At 42.4% G+C, this 24218-nt stretch overlaps 1 protein-coding gene across 4 annotated transcripts in view; it reads right to left on the bottom strand.

Moving 5' to 3' along the window:
• SRGAP2 (SLIT-ROBO Rho GTPase activating protein 2) overlaps positions 1 to 24218 on the bottom strand; it is a 107660-nt gene that overhangs the window by 52033 nt on the left and 31409 nt on the right. For all 4 annotated transcript variants that reach the window (XM_059831051.1, XM_059831052.1, XM_059831055.1 and 1 more), the window contains exons 2-3: positions 19084 to 19276; positions 9391 to 9553 (exon numbers count right to left, since the gene is read on the bottom strand). In XM_059831051.1, coding sequence (XP_059687034.1) covers positions 9391 to 9553; positions 19084 to 19276 — 356 coding nt within the window. The remainder of the gene's footprint in view (positions 1 to 9390; positions 9554 to 19083; positions 19277 to 24218) is intronic.

The following is a 24218-nucleotide window of genomic DNA, read 5'->3' as shown; positions in this document are numbered from 1 at the left end:
AAACTCAACAACAGCAAGGAAGCACTCAGAAACCATTGGTGGGTGAATGCCTAACACACTGAGATAAAGAGATTTTATCTAATACGTTGCCTAAAATTATGTCAGCCAGTGACAGGGCTGGAACTGGAACCCAGATCTGCTGATTCTGAAAACTGCTCTCTAACAAGACCATTTCTCTACATCTTTTAAAAAGGTATAATTAGATATACATAGATGGAAAACAAACATTAAATGGTCTAATGTTTTTCAAATTAACGGTGGGAGCTGGGAGGGAAGTGGATTGAGTTCTTGCTGAGACCAGCAAGGAAATTTGCAGAAGCGCGAGATCTTTGTATTCCTGTCTAAACAGGGTATTTATTATGCATCAGTTAACATCTCCTTATGAAGTTTGTTAAAGAGAAGGCTTGCCAGGTAAAATTTTCCAAGATCATCCATGTAGCACTGAAATAGAATTCTTTATAGGTAGATTCTTGATAATGTTCCTTTTTTTTTTTTTTAACAGGTCTGTCTAATTCATTTGCATGCAGTAGCAAATATGATTTATCACCTTCATGTTCTCATCTAAATCAACTAGCTTCAACTGTATAGAAGTACTCCATCATCACCATCAGCCCAATCCATTTGTTATAAATGTACCCCTTATTTTACAAGGATGTACTCTCAATGAAGTCTGAAACCTCCCTGAAGCCTGGGCAAGTTTTATGCAAGTTCCTCCCACAACTTTTATGGATAAAGTGCTGGGCCACAATCACATGGCCCTACAGAACAGGAATTCTGTAAAGACTTCTAAAGCTTCAAACTCTCCAGAATTTAAAGAAAAGCTAGGAAAACAACATCTATGTCATACAATATACATGCATATTTTGGGTGATAGATCATCAGTTTCCAGTTTAATGATCCATTATGCATTGGTCAGTCATATTTAAATTACAGTTGTATTATCTAGTTTTCTCCACCATTTCACTTGTGATTTGTTTCACCACTATGTCAGTAATAAGGAATTTTCCTTATTACAGCAGAATACTGTACTCTGAAAAGCCATTCCTACATGAAACCACGTCACACCGCTGCCTCCCATACTCTGGGCTGAAAGAGTTGCTTCCGAACAACCTCCCACCCCCTTTTTCTCCTTTTTTTTTTTCAGAATTCTGTGCTGATCCTATTGAATCTTGGGCTTCAGGCACTCAATCCCAACAAACCAAGCAATTTTATGGCTGAGAGCATTCATTCTTGTTGTGAAGCCAGCTACATTTGCCCTCATTGAATCAGCCGCATGTGAATCGGGCTTCAGAAGGTGGCAAGACCTACTAGCAAGTGGTGAAGTCCTGTAAAATACTGGAAGTAACGTTCTGTAATTCTGCTCACAGTTTTAATGCTCTGCATGACAGCTTTGTGCTACCGACTTCCCCCCATACCCTTTTTCAAACTGCTGTGATTCATCTCTAGGAAAAACTGACTGGAGGGATCAGAGTCAGATGAATGACCAGAGTGTGAAAGTGTTGTTACCTTGTTCCTGGCTGACCTGAATTCACACAGCAGGCAAAATAAAGGCAAGCATACTGGTGTAGTGAAAGATAACAAAAGCATACAGGAAATTAGAAACAAAATGCAGTAACAATGGACTACTTTCACACATTAAATAGTGCCAAATGCAGCGTATTCCTTGCCCAATCTACGCAGAAGTGACATTTTTAGCCTGTAACACATGCAGTAATATTACTCCAGCTGTAGCCTTCGGTTTTCAGTACATCACCCTGGGCAATAGGCTCTGATCGCCTCATTATATCTGACTGGGTACAAAGTGTTAGCAGCGTAACAGAAACCATCCACTCCAATTACAGGTCGGGGGAAGCAAATCTCTAACTCAGAGGCAGATTTATGTACTGCTAACTCAGATAAGAGCACCACACAAATTATTTCACTCCCTCTCTCTTCCCCCATTCCACTTGTTCTAAAAATAAGCAGGTAGGAAAACCGGGAGGTTTCTTTTCTCCAATGAGAAATCAGAAAGTATCATTTCACAACAGGCCTCTGTATCCTTTACCTTTTGGGAAAGCAGTAAGAACTCAACATTACTATTTCCTAAGGCACCTAAGGCAGAGGAAGACACAGTGGGTAAGAATGCAAGCGTGAGAGCAGGGATATAGCACATATTTACCAACTCTGCACCTCAGTGACAGTTTTACTTATGGCATTTGTATATTTACGTGTTGACATTGTTATGGAGAAATATTTTTACAAATGCCCAGCATTCTGGCCAGTGCATTTCCTTCATATGCGTGGCTTTTCCATGTGTGGTATACTTTAACATTTTTCATATTCTGGTACCAATGCAGCAATGAGACATACTGCAGCTGTAAAGTAGGTCATCTTAAGCACGGACCCCTTAAGAGAATTAATAATTCTTCTTCCTTGATTACTGCAAGGCTTTTAACCAACTCATTGTGGATTTTTCATTTCACATCACACACTGTGCAGCGTACTAGTAGATAAACTGGGTTTTTTCCCCACGATCAAAGGTATTAAACAGGAAGCAAATTTCAAATCCACAGTTTTGTTTTGTTCATTCCTTACAGGGTTTTCTCCCCATAAATATAATAACTGAACTTGATACAATAGCGTAAAGGAATGCTACACTCTCAAAGCAAGATTTGCAGGGCAACCACCCCTCCCTGTCCCCACTGCTCTATACTGAGAGAACACATCCACCAGAACAAGCCAGAAAGCAGGGCAGGACAGGGCGACTGCCCCGAGCACCTCCAGTGAGCCTCCCAGTTAACACCGCTGCAAGGAGCCCCGAGTTAAAAATAGACCAGAAGATGTATGTTTTAAACACAGTAGGACCAATGCTGTGTGAAAGGTACATTTAACAGCCAGGCAGGCAGATAGAATTATAGAATAGAATCATAGAATCGTTTAAGGTGGAAAAGACCCTTAAGATCATCGAGTCCACCCGTAAACCTAACCCTGCCAAGTCCACCACTAAACCATGTCCCTAAGTGCCTCATCCATACGGCTTTTAAATACATCCAGGGAGGGGGACTCCACCACTTCCCTGGGCAGCCTATTCCAATGTCTGGCAACCCTTTCAGTGAAGAAGTTTTTCCTAATATCCAGTCTGAATCTCCCCTGGAACAACTTGAGGCCATTTCCTCTTGTCCTATCACTTGTCACTTGGGAGAAGAGACCAACACCCACCTCACCACAACCCCCTTTCAGGTAGTTGGAGAGAGCGATGAGGTCTCCCCTCAGCCTCCTCTTCTCCAGACTGAACAACCCCAGCTCCCTCAGCCGCTCCTCATCAGACTTGTGCTCCAGACCCCTCACCAGCTTCGTCACCCTTCTCTGGACACGCTCCAGCACCTCAGTGTCCTTCTTGGAGTGACAAACCTGCTCCTGGGCACACGCTGAGAGCGGGACGCATCCACGAGAGCCTGCAGCGTGTGCTGCTGCGCCCCGAGAGCAGCCCCGGGGCCAGCCTTCGCCGGGGGACCCGCTGTACCCTGGGTTACACACCAGCCACTTGTCCCCAAGCCTGTAGCGTTGCATGGGGTTGTTGTGACCCAAGTGCTTGGCCTTGTTGAACCTCATACAACTGGCCTCAGCCCATCAATCCATCCTGTCCAGATCCCTCTGAAGAGCCTTCCTACCCTCAAGACGCTGAGAAGGTACCTGGCTGTGTTTAGAGGCACAGCTCTAAGAAGCAGCCGGTAACAGCCACTGCCTGTCCCGAAGCCTCTCTAGACAAAGGAACTTACGCATACACCGAATAAATCTGCCTTCGTGCCTATTACCACTTTACAATTACTTCACAATTTTGTTACGTAAAAATCTGTCAAATTGAAAAAAATCAGTTTGTTCAGAAACTACTCAAAGTGACTGAGGCTTCCACAGTCCATTCTTTTAAAAAGAGTTTTTTTTCTTAAATTTGAACAAGACTATCAGTCTGCTTCTGGGGAAATCGCAAAGAGACAACAGACAAAGAGTGATTAAAGACAGCAAATTAAAGAGACTGCTTCTCAAAAGGCTATACATTTATAAATAACACCAAGGGATCCCACTAAAAAGATATGTCTGTAGGCAAGAGAACCTGATAACCACGTGTGAAACAGAAAGGTTGTACCATGCAGAGAAATCAAGGGCCACATTAAAATGACGGGGTGACAGGGGGATAGAGTGAAAAGGAAGAAAAGGGGAAATCAAAACGGGAATCAGCTCAGATGGAAGAATATTTTGAATACATATATATAAATATATAAATAAAAGGGCCACACTGTAGGAGGATAAGCAGGAAGAAATCAAAGGAGTGCTCTCCACAAAAGTAGGTGGAGGAATTAAAAGAAACGTGCATGAGAACAGGCGCTGACATCAAAGCAGGACAGTCTTCCAGGAGAGGGAGAAGTGACCAGAATAGCAACGCCGGGTGGCACACAGGCTTTAATCTTCAACCTTGTACAAAACCCAGGGCTAAATCATTAACTGTTGGACAAATAAGAAAATATTACCTCCTTCCCCAGGTGTAACAATTTGTTATTAGGACAATTCCACCACTTTCATTTGCTCGAGAGTGCGGTTATTTATTTCACCATTTATCTTCCTTTTCTTTTGTCGTAGCGCAGAATTGCACGGACACGGCCTCTGGGGCCTGCGGCGCCGCTGAAGCCAAACACCAGATCCTCACCAACAGGATGGATTCATCTGCAAGACCGCTATAGCAGCAAGCCCCTTATTGACAACATCTTTTACCAAAACATAAAAGTGTTTCCTCAGGAGAAACCAAAACAAAGGGCACAGAAAGAGTGGAGTGTTCGAAGAATACCTGCACCTTAGGTTGCAAGTTTCCAATAAGATATGAGACCATGTTTGGTGCAAACAGTCCAGCGCTCAGACATGTAAAGGTTTTGCAGGGACAGCTAACCGAGGAAGTAAACAAATCCGGGAGGCAGGAAGAAAGGGGGCTGACACACACTGTACATCCAGCACCACTTCAGCGCTGGCTTTGGCAGCAAACACAGCTTCTCTTATCAGCAAAGATACCTTTGAAGTGGCTGGCAAGCTTCCATCTAACACTCAAACAAATAAGACCCTCCACATCGTAACACAGCCCTGGAGAGGGATCTCTTCATCGTAAGACACGAACAGAAAAACTGCATGAGACAAAGCCGCAGACCACGGAGGCTTCCCATGACACTGCAAACCCAAACACGGCAAACCTGTGTGCAATGCAGGCACCACCACTGGAACTTCAGAAGTTCACTGATTTCAAGACAGACCCGTCCAAGCTCGACTGTCAGCACTGCTGTGCCCTTCATATAACTGGTCCGAGGGCTCCAACAGCGAACATGCAAGAATCTGCCTCGGCCTGAGGATTCTCCACCGCAGTCGCTGGAAGAGACAAACCCCACCTTGCCACCACTACTGATGCTCTTCCGGACAGAGAGAGACCTGGTTTGCCCACCTCGGGCTCCATGCTGCTCCGGCTGCAGCACAGCCAGTTCCCACCCCGCTTCCCTCCGCACCTCCGCTGCCCTTGAGGATGTGTTTCCTTCCCAACACAGACCTTATCACACCCATCCAGGCCCTTTGCAGCCTTAAGGCTGGATTATGGCTGCACACTGTACTTAGATCTCTCTCATTTGAAAAAGCTCAACACTTCAGACAGTGCAAGATACAGCAACTCAAGAGTTTAGCAACAAAAGGGATCTTAAGTACATCCTTTTTACCCTGTCTGTCCTTCCTAGCTCACCTGCTCAACCCCAGCATGATACAAAGCACTGATTCAAGAAAGCCCTAAATTATAAATGGCCCTAGAAAAGGATCTCATGCCTCAGGATTTTATTTCAACTGCCCTCAGCAAGTAAGGATCTCTATACAGCTATCCTCTCCATATTTCATAGCATTATCTACAACCCAGTGAGTAGTTCCAAAATGTAAGTTACTACAGCACCTGCAATCAGCCAGACACATGTATAACTTTTTTTAGAATGTATTTTCCAAACAGAAGTGTAAAAAATAAAGTTCCTCAGACTTTCAAATAATAAAGCGTCCTTGTTTTTAACACAGATTCCCTATGTAGCATGAGACAAGGACAGAGAGCTCCCAAACCAGCAGCAAGATTGGCAGCAGAATTCCAACAGCTACAATTTCCATCAGAAAACAGTAAAATCCAAGCTCTTGTGTTAAGCCAAACCTGAGTGCCCTAACAGCATCACAGCTAAGGCTCCTCCTCCTGCAGGCTGCATTTCCGTGAACTGCAGTGCATTTTAGCTTGACGATGCTGCGTGCGTTAGAGCAGACAGGAGATAGTGTAGCATCAGTGAACGGGCTGGAATAACCGCATGGCACAAGACAGGCAGGAAACTCAGGTCTCAGAAGTAATACCGCCAGTTACTGGCTAATTAGATCTGTGGAGAAGCTACATAAATCCACCGAGATGTAGCACCACACTAATTCAGCTATGCCATTCAGAGCTCGATCACATTTGATTTTCGATTGGGACCTCCGAATTTGCCTTCCACAGCTTCACGGAAAGTTTTGCAGCGTGGCACAGAGCATTGTTTTCCATGTAGCTCCTGCATAAACTACATCTGTTTCAAGACTTCTAAAAAGCGCTCAGGTTCCTGACCTGTCACATACCACGGTAGCTCTTCTCCATTAAAAAAATGGGAAAGGATGTCTCAAAAGTTTCAAAGAGGATGGGAGAAGCTAAGGGGAGAGGGAGGAGAATGTTCTTTCAAATTTTCTCATCGATATGAGTAATTTCCCTTTGGGTTTTAACTTCCAGTTGGAGGCACAAAAATATATGCCACTCCTAAATATCCTGTCGAGTCATCTCATTATTCCCCTTCAATCCCTACAGATACTGATCAGAAAGGCACCCTGGCTTTGCCAATGACTTGCTGAGCAGCCCTGGATAAGTGACTTCATCCACTTGTCCCTGGTTTTTCACCCAGGAAAAGGTACATTTGTCTGCTTATGGTCCAGAGATGTTCTGAAGATTGTTTGTACCGCTCTTGGGATATATTGAGTACTAGAAGCATGCTATATAGGGGTTTTATAAATGGATAGCATTTTTTTAAATCCATGGAATATAAAGCTGATTTGCAATATTTTAGCCACACACCACATTTGTTTTTGAGCCTACAGTAGCTTTGTACCAATTCATGCTGCTTCTTGCAGCTCAGTGAGAGAGTCTAGTGAAAAAGCACAAGTAGGGGCAGATCCAAGTTCAGCCAAATTTCTCTATTTATAAGCTGCTATCTTATTCAACTATGTGACACTCTAGATAAGACAGGATGCAATTTTTAGTTTTAACCACCCAGCACAAGTGGAATAGTAATCTAATACCTGTTTTGGCCTTCAGCCAATTTGGTATGCCTGGCAAACAGTCAGACAACAAGTAGTTGGAATTTAGTAACATGTGCCTTTTGTTTGCACAAATTAATATGGAGTTTGCATTTGGTCTGTGAGAAAGAAACCAGAGGGGTAGTTTGTTGTTGGTCGGTTATTCGTTTGTTTTTATTCAAGTCCTACTGCCCAAAATAAAACAAAACAGGGCAAGAACATGTTTACACAAGGGGCTGAAAATTACGACCCTAGTTTCCAGCCAAACTGGGATAATATCAATTTCCATGCACTTCTTTGCCGAGGCATTTTCTCAGCCACCTTCCTCAAGCACAGCCCTTGTTGAAATTCAGTGGGGAGCTTACTTATCCTTTGGAAGGATTAGAGGAATTGAAGAGTAACTGCCATTCAATAATCCCATGTAAGTATCTAATCAACCATAATGTAATTACCAGAAAGTTTTAAAAGGTCAAAAAGGCCTTAGTGTGACGTTACTTGAACAAGAGAAGGTTCCTCCTCTGCTTGGGCAACGTCTCAAAAAAAGTAGTAAAAGAGAAACAGAATGTAACACTTGAGTATATTTTTCATATTCTTCATACTCTGTTGCTATCCATTAAAAACTCAAGAAATACGCAGAGGACAAGCAACACAACAGTGCACTTGCACTGGATAATCTTAAAAGTGTTTTCCAACCTAAATGGTTCTATGAATCTATGATTTTCATTCTCCTATAGAAGTCAGTTGCCAACACACACAAATACCTGCTGTAAAAGAGCAAATGCATCCTGCTCTCCAGGTAACACACAACAAGACGCTGCTCCTTCAAGTGCATCTTGACATGAAATACCACACACAATATTCAGCATTGTTCATTTTCTAGCAGTCTAAATGGACTGCATTATATAGACTCTCTTTATCAGTTAAAGCAATACAGAGATGTTAAGAAATATCTGAACACTCTTTCCTCACGACATTTCAAAAGAACTGAGTGAAAAGCCAACGAGGCCTCCACTTACTGCCAACTGCACCTAAACAGATTTTAATTTTCAAGTCACACACTACTCACATGACTCTTAATATAACAACTGACACCACTAAAGCCAAAAAGACAGGCATGAAAGTACACTAGGAGTTTTTTATCAAGAGTGTTCCTCTTCCATTTCTCTCACAGAGAGAATGTGATTTAGGATGAGTCTCCACAAAAGTATTCTTTAGAAAGCTCAAGTCCTTCTGCAACCCCCTTCTCTAGGTTTGCAATAGTCAAAATAACTCTCCAAGATCACGACACATTGCAAGGGGGTGGGGAGTGGGGGAAGACAAATTCCTCTCAAAGTTAGAATTGCAATGTTTTTAACATGTTAACTAGCAGATGTTACAGCGATTGACAAATCTCTGAAGAGACTAGGCATTACCATTTAATAGGAGTTTCAAAGCTTCCATATCGTGTTTCTTCAACTGGAAGAACAGATTCTTAATACAAAAATACCCTCCCACACTGTCCCACCTTTTTTTCCAGGTGGAAATCAAGGGTAGAGAAAGGGGACAACGCTAACAAAAGAGACCTCAGCTGCATTTTCTCCTTTTTCCAGAGAAGGACAATACATCCTTTTATTATCTAGCATGGTAGGAATAGGCATTCTCCCTCATTTTTCTTTTAACAGTAGCTGCTCCTCCATGGCGGATATAAATTTGTCTTTAGAGAGTTGTTCTTGATTATATTCAGAGTTGAAGACCTGGAGGGTTTCTGCTTATTTAATAAAAGTTTCAAAATGCATACAAAACTGTGAGCAGGGTAGGAGGCAAAAATATGGCCTGAATTTAGACCAACAAACATCAACTGACCACTTCTGGGAAAATACTAAAACACTAGAAGAAGAAAATTACTAAAGAAATCAAAGGTAAGTCAAGCACAGTTATCCACAAAGAGGAAAAAAGCCCCACGAGTCAGGTACAGTCAACAATAAATTGATCCACGAGAAGAAATAGCTAAAACTTTGTATTTCAGAAGGGCCAAGCAAAAATACATGCGTTGTAGCACTCAGTTACCTTCTTGAACAGGCGCCCCGAATCTTCGCTGACCTGGACAAAGCGTGGGATGATGTTGTTGAGATAGATGTCACTCAGGGTGGTGTGATCCCTGCTCTCCCGCTTCACTTGATTTAGCAGGAGATTCCAGCAATTGACTGGTGATAGCACATTCTGATCCTTCCTATAAAGGACACAAAATAGAAACAAGAATTGGATAGGACTTTACCTGAAGTGGACAAAATTATTCTGTTCATGATGTTCTATATCTATAAACACTAGAAGCCCAGCTACAGGATGTATGGATTTGCTGAGGGAGAGGAGAGCAGAGGAAGGCTATAAAATGGCTATTGCGCATATACAGAAAATACACCCTCAGTTACACATGACTACATTCACATGGCCATGGGCTTTTGTCCCCCAACAAACCAATCAGGCAAATGCAAGCTACAGTGTGCCAAATGCAGGCTCTAATTTTTTCCTTTGAATCCAAGATTTTGTGCATAAATTACAGTGCCTGAGGGACAACGATGGCTCCAGCGTCTGACAATAGGTTTCACAGCACTGTCTCAGGCATTTGTGACTTAACCACAATAAAAAGATTTCTAGCATCCAGTTAGCTAAACAGCATCTGCATAGGAAACAAAATGTTATGTTTTATGTACAAAAACAATCATGTGCAAGCATCTGTATCTGTCCTGAGCAAAAGAGAAAGCAACATTCACAGTACAAGCTTTATTTTCACATCTTTGAACTTTCTCCACCTTATTAGGGCTGATTCACTCTGCACCCCGCAAATAAGCAATACAAAGGGCAAAAGGGGAGATGAGAGGAACCTCAGTTTATTTGGATCAACATTTCATCTACTGAAAGCAGGATGTCATTTCTTAACGCACCATTTCATACTAGATGAAAGCAAGGACATTAGCAGTGATTTTGCATGGTCCTCCAGCAGCCCTGCAGCAGTGTTTGGAACTGGCAGATCTAGGTGTAGTCTTAACTACATCATTTACTTCTCTCTAGATCTGTTTATCATTTGTTTACGGTACAATAATATTTCTTTAGAAAAAGAGTGAGCCAGATCTCTGGTGGAAAGCCAAAGCTCTTCTTGATTATTGTACCTGATTGTATCGGATTTCTTTCCTCTTATAAAGGAATGCAGTTTAATTTCCATTGAAAAAGGGAATATTCTGCACTTAAAAGGACAGCCATCTCTGCTGCAAGAAATGTCTGAGATTGTGAAAACGTGAAAATTAAGCCATAGCAGACTTTCATTACCCTTCTCATGATATCAATGGTTGGATTTGTAATGCAATATGGATAATTTTAGATAAAGAAGAATAGTTTCAGAACAGCTGATCTTGATGCTTTGTTTCTTTTCCTTAAAAAATGAAAAGCTCAGGAAATGACTGCAGCTTGTGATCTGGACTGCTTCAAGGTTTGGAGCGTGTTTCTGTGTAAGTGCGAGGGGGTATAAAAAGGATTCTGGGCTTTTGGTTCTCCTGGTGTTTTGAGTAAAATAAAATGTGAGAAGGCATAGATTTTATTTAGAGACAATATTTTCCTTCGTACTCTAGTGTCCTGTATTGCAGATACTGCTGACACGCAAAACCAGATGGAATGATCAAAATGCAGAACTGTACAAGGTTGAAACTGCCAGATGTTAAGCTATAGAAATCAAATACTTGCCCCCCAATCTGCAATCAGTGTTTGCAGCTTACTGTTTGTTTTGTTAATATGCCAGAGAGCCAGTTATTAACTGCGAGACCCGGCTAATAGAATTGTGACTCTACGGGCACTAACCAGGCAGCAGCCAGCCCTCGAGGGGCACACGCAACGGTAAGGAGCCGTATGCTTTGGCTCCCACTGAAACGGAGCTAAAAGCTGCACCGTAAGACAAGGTAACATACACATTAAGGTGGTGTTTTTTTATTTAGGTGAGACAAGAAACAATATCCAGCTTTCTTCCACTAAAGAGAGGGCAGGAGGAGGAAAGGCATCTCCAGAAAGAACTCGTCCAAGGAGCAGCGCTGGGTCGGAGGTGTACACGCCTTCTCTACCAACAGACAAGCTGTGGTTCAGGCAGAAGACAGGAAGCAAGCTAAAGAAGATAGTACTGTGGATGGCTGTGAAGAGAAGTTTATGAAGGACAGTATTAAGAGCTGTTAGAAGTTGGTTGGCTTGCTCCTTTACACCAATGGTATAAAAGTACTTTACACACTGATTTAGTATTTGCCCTCTGAAGCTGGAAGAGCTACAAGTGAAAATGAACCAACCACTATAAAATGTTTGGGAATGAAACTTGGAAACAAAAAGCTTAGACTCTTCACCAGCTGATCTTGTTCTAGCTGTTCGAAATCCTGCCTCAAAACCCTTAACAGCCTGTTACTGCTTCATCACTTTGCTGCCTCACTCCTTTCCTAAAACCAGTGCAGCCGCAGATCTCCTCTGAGCAGCCAGAAGTCGTCCAGCTGCGTGCAGCCTGCTAACTTGCCTTCTCAGGCTTTGTACCATTCATCTGCACAAACCGCCAATCCCAAAACTCAGCTGTTTTGATCCTTAATATCCCTCATCGCGTTCTCCAGCTTGTTATGAATTTTTGCTATCTACTCCACTAAGAGCACCTGGCTGTTCGTGGATGCTCCTACCAAGGTATCTGTCCAATCCCACCTTGAGCAGCCTGGAAGAGCCGCGAGCAGCAAGGACCAAGGGTTACGACTACAGACAAGAATACATGCAAGGGACCAGAGAGCAGCATGGTACGAGCGCCCTGCTTTCCAAAGAAGACAGAAGCACCAAACGGGAACCAGAAGAGATGCAATAGTTAACTGGACAATTCCCAGCTGTCCAGGCTGCCCTACCACAGTACCCGAAGCTATTCTAAGGCAGCACATAGCGCGAATACCAAGAGCCCATGAAAAGCATGGTGAGTAAAATTGCTGGTATCTAATGGCGCCAGATGGGTTGTTGACACACTCCATGTGGTTAAACATGAAAGGCCATCCTGCAGGAAGGGGGGGAAAAAAAAAATAAAAAAAATCAGAACCCCACATGCTTCCAATCCGCGACTGGGATTGTCACCTTCAGGTCTGCACAGCGAGCGCCGCACCCTGAGCTCAACCTCATGCAACCACAGCTCTGCGCTTCAAGATTTTTCATTTAAATTCCTTTAATTTCTTGGTGTCTGTTGGTTTCACTAACCCCTTCAGTACCTTGTTAAAATGGTCAGTCTTGCTTTTGTACAGGTTCAGTGTTTTCACGGCAAGGTTTTTATAGGAAGCGAGACAAAAACTCTCCATTATTTGCTAGTGACAATTTTCCCAGCACTGGCAAAAGGCAGATAAAGGCAGGCCATAAGACAGAAATGAAAGAGAAAAGGAAAGAGGCAGTTACTTGCTTCAAACCTTCCAAGTAGCCTTTAAAACTACACACACATTAACTGTTAAAGCACCTCTAAAAACGCAGCATTTTCTGGGGTGGAACATGGCAACAGTTTTCACAACACAGAGCAGAAGTTATACAACTGTTTACAACAGAGCCTTTTCTATCATAACCACAAGCAGATGGCGGAGAAGCAAATTGCGATTTTCATTAACCATTTCAATTCTCAAAGGAGCTGGCAAATATACTCTGCTTCCAGTTTCATGTCACCACAGAGGAGGGATGAAAAAGGGAAGAAAAACATGCAATAGGGACCGCTGGGTATAACTGAGAGCGAGCTCGATTTCCACAGATTCTGCAGAATGACTGGAGTCAGTATTTGCCCTTAAGAAGTAAAATTTATGAGATCAACCCCAAACTTTGGGAAAGTTCATAGCCAGGTCCTAAAGTGCTGGCAATTTCACATTCACAACAACTGTTTGACTCAAACTTAGCCCGCAAGGAGAGGAGGAGGAGGAGGAAGAAGATGCCAAGATCCAGGTTTATTTCAAGCACTATTTATGCTTGTTTAGAGATTGTGTGATGATAGTGAATCTGGAGAGTTTATTTAGGTTAGCCTAAATTACACCAGATCACAGCAATCAGGGGTGTTTGGGAGCAGGAAGAGGAAGTTGTGCACAGATTTTTAAGGAACCACAAAGTATGAAGCTCTGTGGTTTCTCGGGTGTTATCTTGATCGGGTCCTGTGCAACTTCCACTTCAAAGGTTTCAGTGGGTCTCAAAAGATCAGAAGGGAAGATTCAGATACTTGGGACTCAAACATCTTAATTAAATTACTCATTCATACAAGGAACTCGCAGACAATCCAAGATTTATCTGCTTTAAGGTAAGCAGGAGAAAGCGACAAAGGCCAGCAACACTCAGTTGGGCATTGTAAGGTAACCCTGTTCAGAGCAACGGCAGAAAAAATTATCTTAAAAAACAACCTCCTCTCCCCACCACTAGATTAAAAACAAAATAAAAAACCCACACCCACAAAACCAGGAATAGGAATATTGGGTTTCCATAAGGAGCAAAAAACGAAGGAATGAGTCAGATGAGAATGAAAATATTACTGAATAGAAAGAGAGAAACATTTAAATTAACATGGGCATGTCACATCGTCCATATGAACAGAAAACTTCTCCAAACTGAGGCTTTTAAAGCAAGTCTCCTGGAGGTACATACAAAAACTGAAGTTTCCTGTTCCACTTCCCTGCCCCTCCAAAATATTTGGCATCTGTTTCCTAGAGGTTTGCAACAGGCATTTCCAAACCTGGTACATCCCGAAATAGCGATCAAGATCTTGGGAACCGAGAAACTGATTTATTTCCCACTCTGCGGAGTAACCTGCACACACTACCTTCCCCATCTCAATAGCGACCCACGGGCTCAGGTCTCTGAGCTCTACAGGGTGCACACTCTGCAGTACTGACCTCATGCCCAGCTCACCTGAACTACCTGCTAAAATTAGATATGAGGTGAAGGGAGAGATGAAAAATTTATTTTCAGATCTGTGCAATCGTTAAGTGCACCCTGCAAACCATAAGAGCTAGAGCCTGACCAAGTGTTAGAGCAGAGACATAACTCCTTCTGTATATACTTTTTCAAATCTGCCTGAATTTTGTCCTTTGCAGTGTGCTCCGTAAGAGCAGCTACAATTATACCAACCAATCCAGTGCGATACTGGGATCGTTGATATGATGAAAAACACCACAAAGATCCTCCTCGGGGTTTTACATCAATTTTCGCTGGTCATGTATCCCTAGCTCTCCGGGCTCACTGAGGTCACTGAATAAATGAATGCTTCATGCTTAGAAAAATCTTCCAAATGTTGCTATTTGAAAGACTCAGAAAAAAATGTTCAGGACTCAGCTCCATCAAAAAGAATCACAGGTCAAAATAGCCTATGACAATATTTATCAATTAAAATAATAATTATAATAATGTAACTGAAGTCCACCTGACCCAAATGCTTTTGTTGATACCTCCCTCACAGCCTGTATCATCTCTCCGTTAAAGAAATCATTTCACTTTGAAGAAAACTAAAGCTGAATTTCTCTGCAAGCCGTTCATCCAAATCAACGTTTGATTTCCCGTTAAAGTATTCCTGATACAGCTCAGTGTTAACTGCAAATTTTGAGAATTACAAGCATGGACATACACGCTGCTCCCTGCCCTTCTCTTCCAAAAGATTCCAGTTATGAACATCTGTTGTTTACAAGTGCTCAGCCTGAAGGTTGCCAGACTTATTCTGCATCTTCTACTTCAAGGCAAAGGCTGCCAGAAAGCCATCTGAATTTCATGCTGGGATATCCTGGACATTCAGCTCTCCAGCTGACAATCGCTACTCAGTATCCCACTTCCAAAGATTATCTTGATTTAAAACATGGCCTTAAAATAGCATTGTCTTTTCATTTTTTCTTTTTCCCTTTCCCCCTTTTTTTTTTTTTGCAATTTCTCCCTTGAAGGGAATCGCTGAAGGTTTGCCACGGTTTTTATATTGTTAGCTGATTATTTGAATAGGCAAACGCTTTTAGGACAAAATCACATGAAATAGGAGAACTGAAGTCTGGAGTTAAAGGTCTCAGGGTTTCACCGCAGTGGGAGAGAGCCTTCCTCTGCAGATGGAAGTCAGACCTGCTGCCGGCTTGCAGGGACCCCCGAGACCCAACAGGCAAGACGGATGCCTGCTGAGATGGATGCCCTGATTTAACTGCTACACAAGAGCCCTTTAGTTAGGCAGATCTTTAAGGAGCGATGACTACACCGAACTTGTGACCAACAAGCTCTTGTAACAACTGGAGTTCTAAGACTTGGGCTGTGAAATGCATTTTTTTTCCTCCAGTCCTTACATCTTGTGCAAGGATATTTACCAATGGGTACTGAAGGAGCCTTACCAAATATATACATTTTATATGACTATTCTCTTTAATAGCCTGTTCTGATTGAAAAACCATTTTTAAACGAGAATAGGCAAAGTGAGGTCTAGTAGCCGTGGTAGAGTAGTTAAAAGCAAGTAAAACCTGGGCTATATCCAACTGTCATCAACTCATATGTCACCTTGGCTAAACCAATCTGTTCCCCTTCTTCGAAGATATAAAATGAGAGTAACATACACCTACCCCTGTAAATCATTTTAAGATGCTCCAGTGAAACTAGCTTCAAACTGTGCAATGTGCAAGCACCCTTTCAGTCCATCACCAGCTATACACTGTGTCAAGACCCAACCACCTACATTTCAAAACCCATCTGGAAAATGTAGCCACCTGATCAGCTTACCCTCTGATGTAGCCACATCTAAGAAAAATAAACCCCATGCAATGCATTTGTTAGAACCCCAACACAAGCCTGCACTTCACACTGCTCTTTCCTTTAAGCGTGTGCTTTTACCAGCTTGGAGATGGATGGTGGAGGAAGCCACACAATCCAATTTCAAGGGTCAGACTGAAGCCTCCTGCCCTTGACAGCATTCCCTTAAATGAATGCATTCGGAGCAACTCGGCAATTACATAATAGCTATTGAGTATGAAAGCACATGTAAATTACAGGGTTACTGCCTGACAGATTTCCTCCTTGACAGTGTGTTATGAGATCTAAAAACAGCAAGTGACATGGTAAGCAGCCACTGAATGATATGGTACCTTCCGACATAATTATCATGTTATTGAAAGAACGTGCTATTACTGTATATTTATAGGGTCACAACCAGGCAATTACGGAGTAGCCACCCGCCTGTGCACATCTCAAGTCATGTAATACCAGGCTCCTTAGGCGGAGAGATCTGATGGTTGGCTTTGATCAAGTGGTCTTTTGGGGGCTTCCAAATGAGATTACAGCTTCAGCATCTGCAGAAAAGACACCAGCCAAGTTACTCTTCACTGTTCAGACAGAGCAGTGTTGGGGATAGGTAATTATAATTGGAATTGCTTCCTTACTGATCCCTGCAGTATTCTGACACATTTCTGAATGTTACAGCCAGCGGACAGAAATGACCGAACAAGTAATAGATGGAGCTACCCAGGACAGACAGCTTTACAAACCTGTGCCACTGCTGTGACAAATCCTGCGCACAGACCCAGTAGCCTCGTAGTTAAGAAGGTTTTTTTTTCCCCTCATTCCAACTTTTGACTAAGTTAACAACTTGTACATTTGGGACTCAAACCTTGCAGGGGTAACACACTCCAAGAGCAAGACGCTTTTCTGCCAGGAGCTATCTGCCGCTAATGTAAGCGAAATCAGGAGCCTGAGCAGCGTTAGCTCTCTCTCTGCAAAGTGAAGTGAAACGGATGCTCAGTAACAGGTTTCAGAGTATTTTGGGCAATGCCCTGGACTTGACCAGAAAAGCATGGACATTCAATTCAGAAATTCAAGTGAAAGTTTTATGTACTGATAAAATCACCTGTCCAATTCAGGCTACACTCAATAGCTAGGATACTTAAGGTCAATTTTGTCCAGGTACAACTTTATAAAGTCTATCTAAACTACAAACAGCTCAGAAAACAGGGGCAGGGGTCAGTGAGGAAAACGCATTAGAACAACAACAAAAATTTTAAAAAACCCTGCAGTATCACAGCCAGCATATCTAATTCACATGAAGCATGACACCACGTAGGACTCTGTTCAACTATGGTAAAAACTTCCACATTAAAAATTCACTCTAAATCTCAAAATAGGAAGCAAGCTATGTACAACTTTCGCAACACTGAAAGCTGAATACAAAAGCATTTCTGATGGCGTGTTTCATATTATGTAATACAAAGGAAATCACCTCAACTTTCACCAGGAATAACAACAAAATAAACTGAAAAAGACCAATCATATTGCAGAGGAAAATTACAGTTTGAGACATCATTTCCTTAGTGCCATCTTAAAGGCACGTGCAGAATATGCGCAGCTTATAGTTATAAGAACACTTTCACTGTAAAGGAAAAGAAAAAAAAAATACTTAAGACAATTACAGCTCTATAGATATGCAGAATAACTCTTCTCCAACTTGTCAAATAGCTGTGCTCCGAGAATCATGCTTTCCCCACAATGTAGTACGTGTGTTTTAAATGAGAAATGTGTGTTTTAAATGAGAACTAAAGTAAATGACATCAAAGCTGTACAGAAAGGAAACTAAAATGGTGCCTACTTATGGCTTTCACAAATATATCCCCACACCCCTCCAAACACAGCAACAACAAAAAACCCAAAACCACAGATAATGGCCTGACCCAAACAATGCTAAAAGTTGCGCTTTGGGCAGAGGCAGACCCAGATGGATCCTCTCAGACCAATCTGTCCAAAGCAGAAATGATTCAGGTCCAGGGCTGCTTTTGCTCTGTTTTCCCCAGCTGCTACCCTGACAACAAAACCCGAGAAGCTTGTGCACTGCCCAGATGCCAGCGACAGGAGCCCCGTGGCTGTGGCTTTGTGCTGGCCACTTACTCACTGGGCTGGTGTTTCCGTGCCATGCAGTCTGCACCAGCCCCTTCCTCACCCACAGGTCCTCTCCTGCATCCCCCTTCCTCGGAAAAGCACCCGTGTCCCTTCCTCCAGGCAGGAGTCAGCAGTAAATCAGAAAGCTGTGAATCCATGAAACCACATTCGGTACGCGTTAGTCATCCCAACTCAAACAGCTAAGCGGGGAACAACCAAAGCAGTATGGTCAGACCTACCTGTAAATAATGTTTCAAGCAGGTGAGACAATTGATTGTCAATAAGGACGTCTTTAAATTTTAATTGAGTCCCATCAGCTTAGTATCTAGGGGTTCCCCCCTGTCAAATGGCACAGCTCTGTTTGGAAGTATTATCGACCTTAGCTCTCTATGGTTTTGAAATGATAGTAGCAGAGATACAACACTCTTAAATTCTACACTGAGTATGTGTAGGATATTGGAAACAGAGAACAGCAATGGCAAATCAAAGCATACAAAAGATTAGAGACAGTTACTCTTTAAACAAACAGACCAAAGCCACCGATACTGAAGGAAATCCTGGCTTTGTCCATCAAATCTGGTGTACAGCTCTGCTCACCTTCCCAAGAAAATTACTCCTTTTAGGCATGCCAATTTTTACCATTCCATTCCCATATGAGCTCCAGGAATTACCGAAATGAAGCTAGCAACCAGGCTATGTAGAAACATGAAATGGGTTCTGTGTTTAACACAAACTTGGGAAACATTTTACTCTGACATTCACAACAGTGCTGGTACCTACATTCACTATATCGGCTCTCTTTTTGCATTCCTACCCTTGCAACCACATCTGCAGGGAAAAAAGGGCAAAAACAAAAGGCAAATACTCTACTTGAATTGCTGGTCTTTGGTGCTCCTAGTTTTAGCCAGGAATCTCTCAGCCAACTTCTCCAAATTCCTTGAGTAATCCATCTCAATCTCTGCCTTCTTGCGGAAGAAATCCTGCAAGTCCTGCAGTAACTGGACCCGAAGCTCACACTGTTGGTCAAGGCATTTCAGCTGCTCTACCAATTGGGCACGGATCTCTGTAACAAATAAAAGCACTAAAGATTAAACAAAATCCCAATAGAGAAAACACCATAAAATTTCTCCAGTAAAATATAGTTAAAAATATGTTTCCTCATTAGTAATATGTCAGCAAAGCTCCATTATGATTAACTATACCTGCAGACAGAAAATAATTGCAATTGCATCTCGGATGCACTGGTTGCAGGAAAGCCATTCAATAACCTGCAGTCCGGTGCACAGATCTATGAGCAAAGCTTTACTGCTGAAGAGTGCATCAATTACAAGTGTCAAGTGCATTTTTGGCATAAAGAAGAAGTGGTCACTGCCTAAAAATGTACTGAATCTCAGTCTGGAAAAAGGACTGAATGCTGCAATACCCCACGTCAGCTCAGAAAACCACTTCAGGGAATTTCTATCAAATTCCTTTGCAGACTACTCTTGATGCAGAAACAAGACATTGTGCGTACTGAGGCACTCCCCAAAGGCACCAATTTTGGATTATTCAGTTAGTTACTGACTCTCCAGCTGTGCAGCTCATAATAAAGCAAGCCATTGAAACAGATAAAGACACCCCTTTGGAGAGCCAACATGATAGCACTTCCCATTAGGGAATTATCTCCAGGAAGACTATTTTTCTTTTTAAAATATCTGCAAGTAACATAGCTATGTCTAAAGGACCCATAAAGCACATAGATATAGGTGTTAATAATATTATCATGCATAATTATTACTGAAGATACCTATTTGTATTAACACAATATTTTACAAGCAGTTTTCAAATATTTTACAAATATGAAAACTTCTCACATCAGCCCTTTAAGCCAGGATGTTGTTCTCCTTATCTTACTGATTCTGAATTTGAGGGACAGAATAGTGAACTGACTCGCTCACGGTCAAACAGGACAAGAAAACACAGCAGAAGCGTGTTTGTCTCTTAGTCTAAAATTGCAGAAATATTCAGGGATGCAGCTAGTAGAGGTTATTTGGCTTTTACACAGGCAATAAACTCAACATGAAAACAGCAAAATATGCACTTTCATCTGAAGGTCTTTGAACACTCAAACTTTAGAGATGCCTGCTATTGCTTCACTGTTATAGCTGCTCTTTCCAAAGGTTTTCAGAGATGTGCTGTTCCATGCTGAATTCACAATCAGCAATAAAATAAGCAACATTCAGGTCTTCAGCATGCACAGCTTTGTTTACGTCTATGCATTGCAACTGCAGGCACCCACAACTTCATCACTGCAACTGAAGATGGGTAAGTATCATTCTCCAAATGCAATTTTTTAATCAACTACTTCATTGCTAATTCCTGAGATACGTAATAATAAAAGGCCACCTTGGCCTCCTCAGTATGCTTGTCCCTTTGCCCAGAAAAAGCATACCATCTGGACCTCTGAGCGCTTTACTCTTGCCATGCACTATGAGTATCAGTTGCCTTGAACTGCGCTCACAACTGTGGGAACAAACAGTTTCAGGGGGTCCAGGATTTACAGTGAAGAAAGCATGCAGCTTTATTTTAGGGACACCAAAACCCAAAACATGTGTAAACAAATATGGCTCCTAGTTAGGCTTGCCAAAAAAGAAAAAAAAAAAAAATTTGCAAAAACGTGGGGTTTTCAAGCTTGAAGATGACCTTGATTAGCACTTTAATTTGGGAGTACCAGTTCTCTGAGACTGTAGTACCTAGGGGCTTCTGTAGCTTTCACTGCAAGGAGAAAATACAGGCAGCAAGGTCATAACGCAGAACAAAACGGAGTAGTCAAAACTACAAGGTGTGGGCAAAGCTGGTCAAGTTTATTTTTTCTCAGGAGAGAATTTTAGAAAAGGGCAAACTTCTGTCTCTTCATCAGGAAATACAACTACAAGCAAATACACAGGCCTGAGTTGGCCACATACTTCTTTAAGCAAAACCCCTTCAGCACAGTCATGTCTCCGGGCCCAGGGAAGCCCCAGCTACACTTCCCTCTCCAGCCCAGGCGGCTGCAGCAGGAAGGGTACGGGCTCACCCCTGGGCCCCGCACCGCCTGGTCCTCCTGCCAGGGCCGGCTGCAAGGGCGCTGCAGAAGCAAACCCAGAGGAAGCTACAAGGAACCTCTACCCTACAGCGCTCGCACGGACACAGCCCTCAGTTCGCCGGGAAGGCGGCACGGGGAGGCATGAGCAACACCGGGCAAAACCTGCACGTTTGGGAGATTTCTTCGTTGGTGAGATTTCTTTGTTCTTTGCCCGGTTCCAGTGAGCAAAACTATTTCAGGATTAGCAGGGGCTGGGAGAGGCACAGGGAAAGAACAAATAGTTACGCACATTAGATCTGCTAGCACTTATTTAAAAATTTGCTGCTGATGCTGAACATATGCTATATACATCTTCTCCATTCAGCTCGGTCCCCAATTACAAAACTACTAATGGATTTGCAAAAACGCTGTACGAGTGGCCGGCGTAGTCCCGTGCAATGCAAACAAGACAACCCCATTCTACCTGTGGCTTTGTCATTAAGACTTTCCTAAAGAAGGTGAGGTAGCTAGACGGTAACAGCAACAAAACGCCCAGTAACGTAGTGTTTCCTTGCTGCAATGAATCAGTCTGCTTAGTCTTTAACCTAACACTCATCTTCAAGTCTGACATTCAAGAATGAACATCCTTCAAGGCAAGAAGTAGTAGAAAGTTCTCTCTCTGTTTCTTCTCCTTTCCTCAACAAAAGGGATCGTCCCAACATAGAAACAACTTTATGACTTCTTCAGAAGTCATTGGGCAAAGACACTGATTTTAATAACCTGTGGCTTAGTTCCTAGACCCATGAAAAGGTATCACACACAGAAAATACTTGAGCAGATCTGGCATTTTCTGCTAAGCAGATAAAGAAAGAGGCACAGAATTCAAATGCAGCAAATATCTTCCTTGTAGATGATGTATTTGTGCATTTAGGGCTTGATCATCTGCACAGTGGTTTTTTTTTCTGAAAAAGTCAGCTACCCTGTTAGCATGGATGAACAGTAGGCACCATGTTTGAAAAGAAGATTGGAATAGGAATAGAAGGTATCAGATACAGCTCAGACAGGAAGTGGTGTGGCCACCCACCCTTCTCTGTGCTACAACCGATGGACCTTTCACGAGGGCAACAACCTGGCAAACTCTGACGTTCTCCATCAGTCACGCTCTCGACTGAGAAACTAGCTCCAGGAGAAAAAGTAGAAATACAAAGGTCCACTTCCAAAAAACTCATAGTTCTCAAAGACTAGAAGATCAGCAGAGCACATGTGTTTTAATTATAAAATTACAATGAAGCTCAAGCTCTTGGTTCTCAAGGTGGGATACTTCACACACAGCTCTCCTGCTGAACAGCAGCAAGAACTAGGAACCTTTTCCTTTAGTAAGAAATACAACATCAGCACTTTTTCCCTATAAACAAACTAGTGTTTTTTGAGGGGAACAGTGACAGCTGATCGGGCTGCCCGCAGGGGAACAATAAGCTATTCAGCTCCAGCTTATCGAGTCTGCGGTGCTGGGCTGGAGAAGGGCAACCTTGCTCATCTTTCAAAAACACACCACACAGTACTTTTGCCACAAAATAAAATCAAGAATGCAGGAATTTCCTGAGTCTTACTGGGCTTTCTAGAGTATAAAGTGTCTGCTTGTTTTCCCATTGCTTACACAAGCAAAAGATTTTTTTTTCAGACTTACTCCGAGAACATACCATAGCAGAGTCAGAGGCTGTGCGTGCTCTAACCCACGGGTCACCGTATTACACAGGACCTTTTTATGTCTGCAGTCACAACAACCACTTTAATTTTGAATTCACTACTTTCGCATCTTTTAATTTACACAGGTTAATAGGTTAACAGCCACTTTAAACACCAAAAAGCCTTCCACCTCCTTTCCTTCTCTAAAACTTGTAGACCTTAGCGATCCCACCCACTGTGATCATTTAAGATGAGGAACAGCATCCTAAAGACTGTGCTCCTGCTGCCAACGCTTCAAGTGCCTGAAGGTGAATACGCATGTTTAATTCAAGGTCAAGATGCTTGTAGTAGAATTAGGATTAAACACCAGGTATTCTTATTCTCACACTAAGCCTGGCCCTGTATTGCGGAATCCTTTCTATTGTATTTCAAGCTCATGTGGCTGACAACTACGGAATTAAAACGTCCCTAGTAGCAATAGAAAAGTTTACCATCCGTTTAAAACAAGCCGTCTATTCATTTCCATCACCAGATCATAAAGTCACCGAGGTCACAGAGGGACAGAGTATTGTATAATGCTAGACAGTTGCATAATTTTACTTGTATCCTTTTTGCACCCACCTTTTCAACATTCCCTGTAGCACTCAGCAGGCACATCTAGTTATTAATGAAATCAAAGGGTAAGGAAAGATCTTGTACCTTCTGTATTTTAGTCACATTTGTCATTCTCACCATTTATAATCTATTTGACTTTTTTTTTCCTTTTTAAACTTTGAAGCATATAAAGTATTGATAGGCACAAATGATACTGCATTATCACGAAGGTAGTTGTCCATTAATAAAATACTGGCATTTAAGTGATGGTGCTTCTAATACTTCCACAGAAAGGTCATCACCAGTAGTTTCCATCACAGGCAAGCTAAGAGATGCGCTACCTAGTAAGCTGCCACCATACCTGGTCATAGCTTTAAAAAATGTGGATGATCTTCATTAACTGACTGTTCCTGCTTGAAAAAGCCTGCTAGTTCAAACTAGATGAGTCTCTAGGTTGCTAGTTACATGACAAATCTGAGGTCCCAAAACACTCCCACCCTACAATCTGGGGAAGGATCCAGTAAACAAAATTAATAGTAAGTTATCCTCAATTTTAAAAAATTACTTTTTTTTGACTCTTGAGCAGATTATAAGAATTGTGGTGCAATTATGGACCTCTACTGAACAGTGGGGGCTTCTCAAACTACCCCAAACAGGAGAGGGTTTCTGCAAAGCTCCTGGC

Source organism: Gavia stellata, chromosome 30 (genome assembly GCF_030936135.1).
Source record: "Gavia stellata isolate bGavSte3 chromosome 30, bGavSte3.hap2, whole genome shotgun sequence".
Taxonomy (NCBI): domain Eukaryota; kingdom Metazoa; phylum Chordata; class Aves; order Gaviiformes; family Gaviidae; genus Gavia; species Gavia stellata.
Note: the sequence above shows the minus strand (reverse complement) of the source record. Positions and strands in the feature narration are given on the sequence as shown.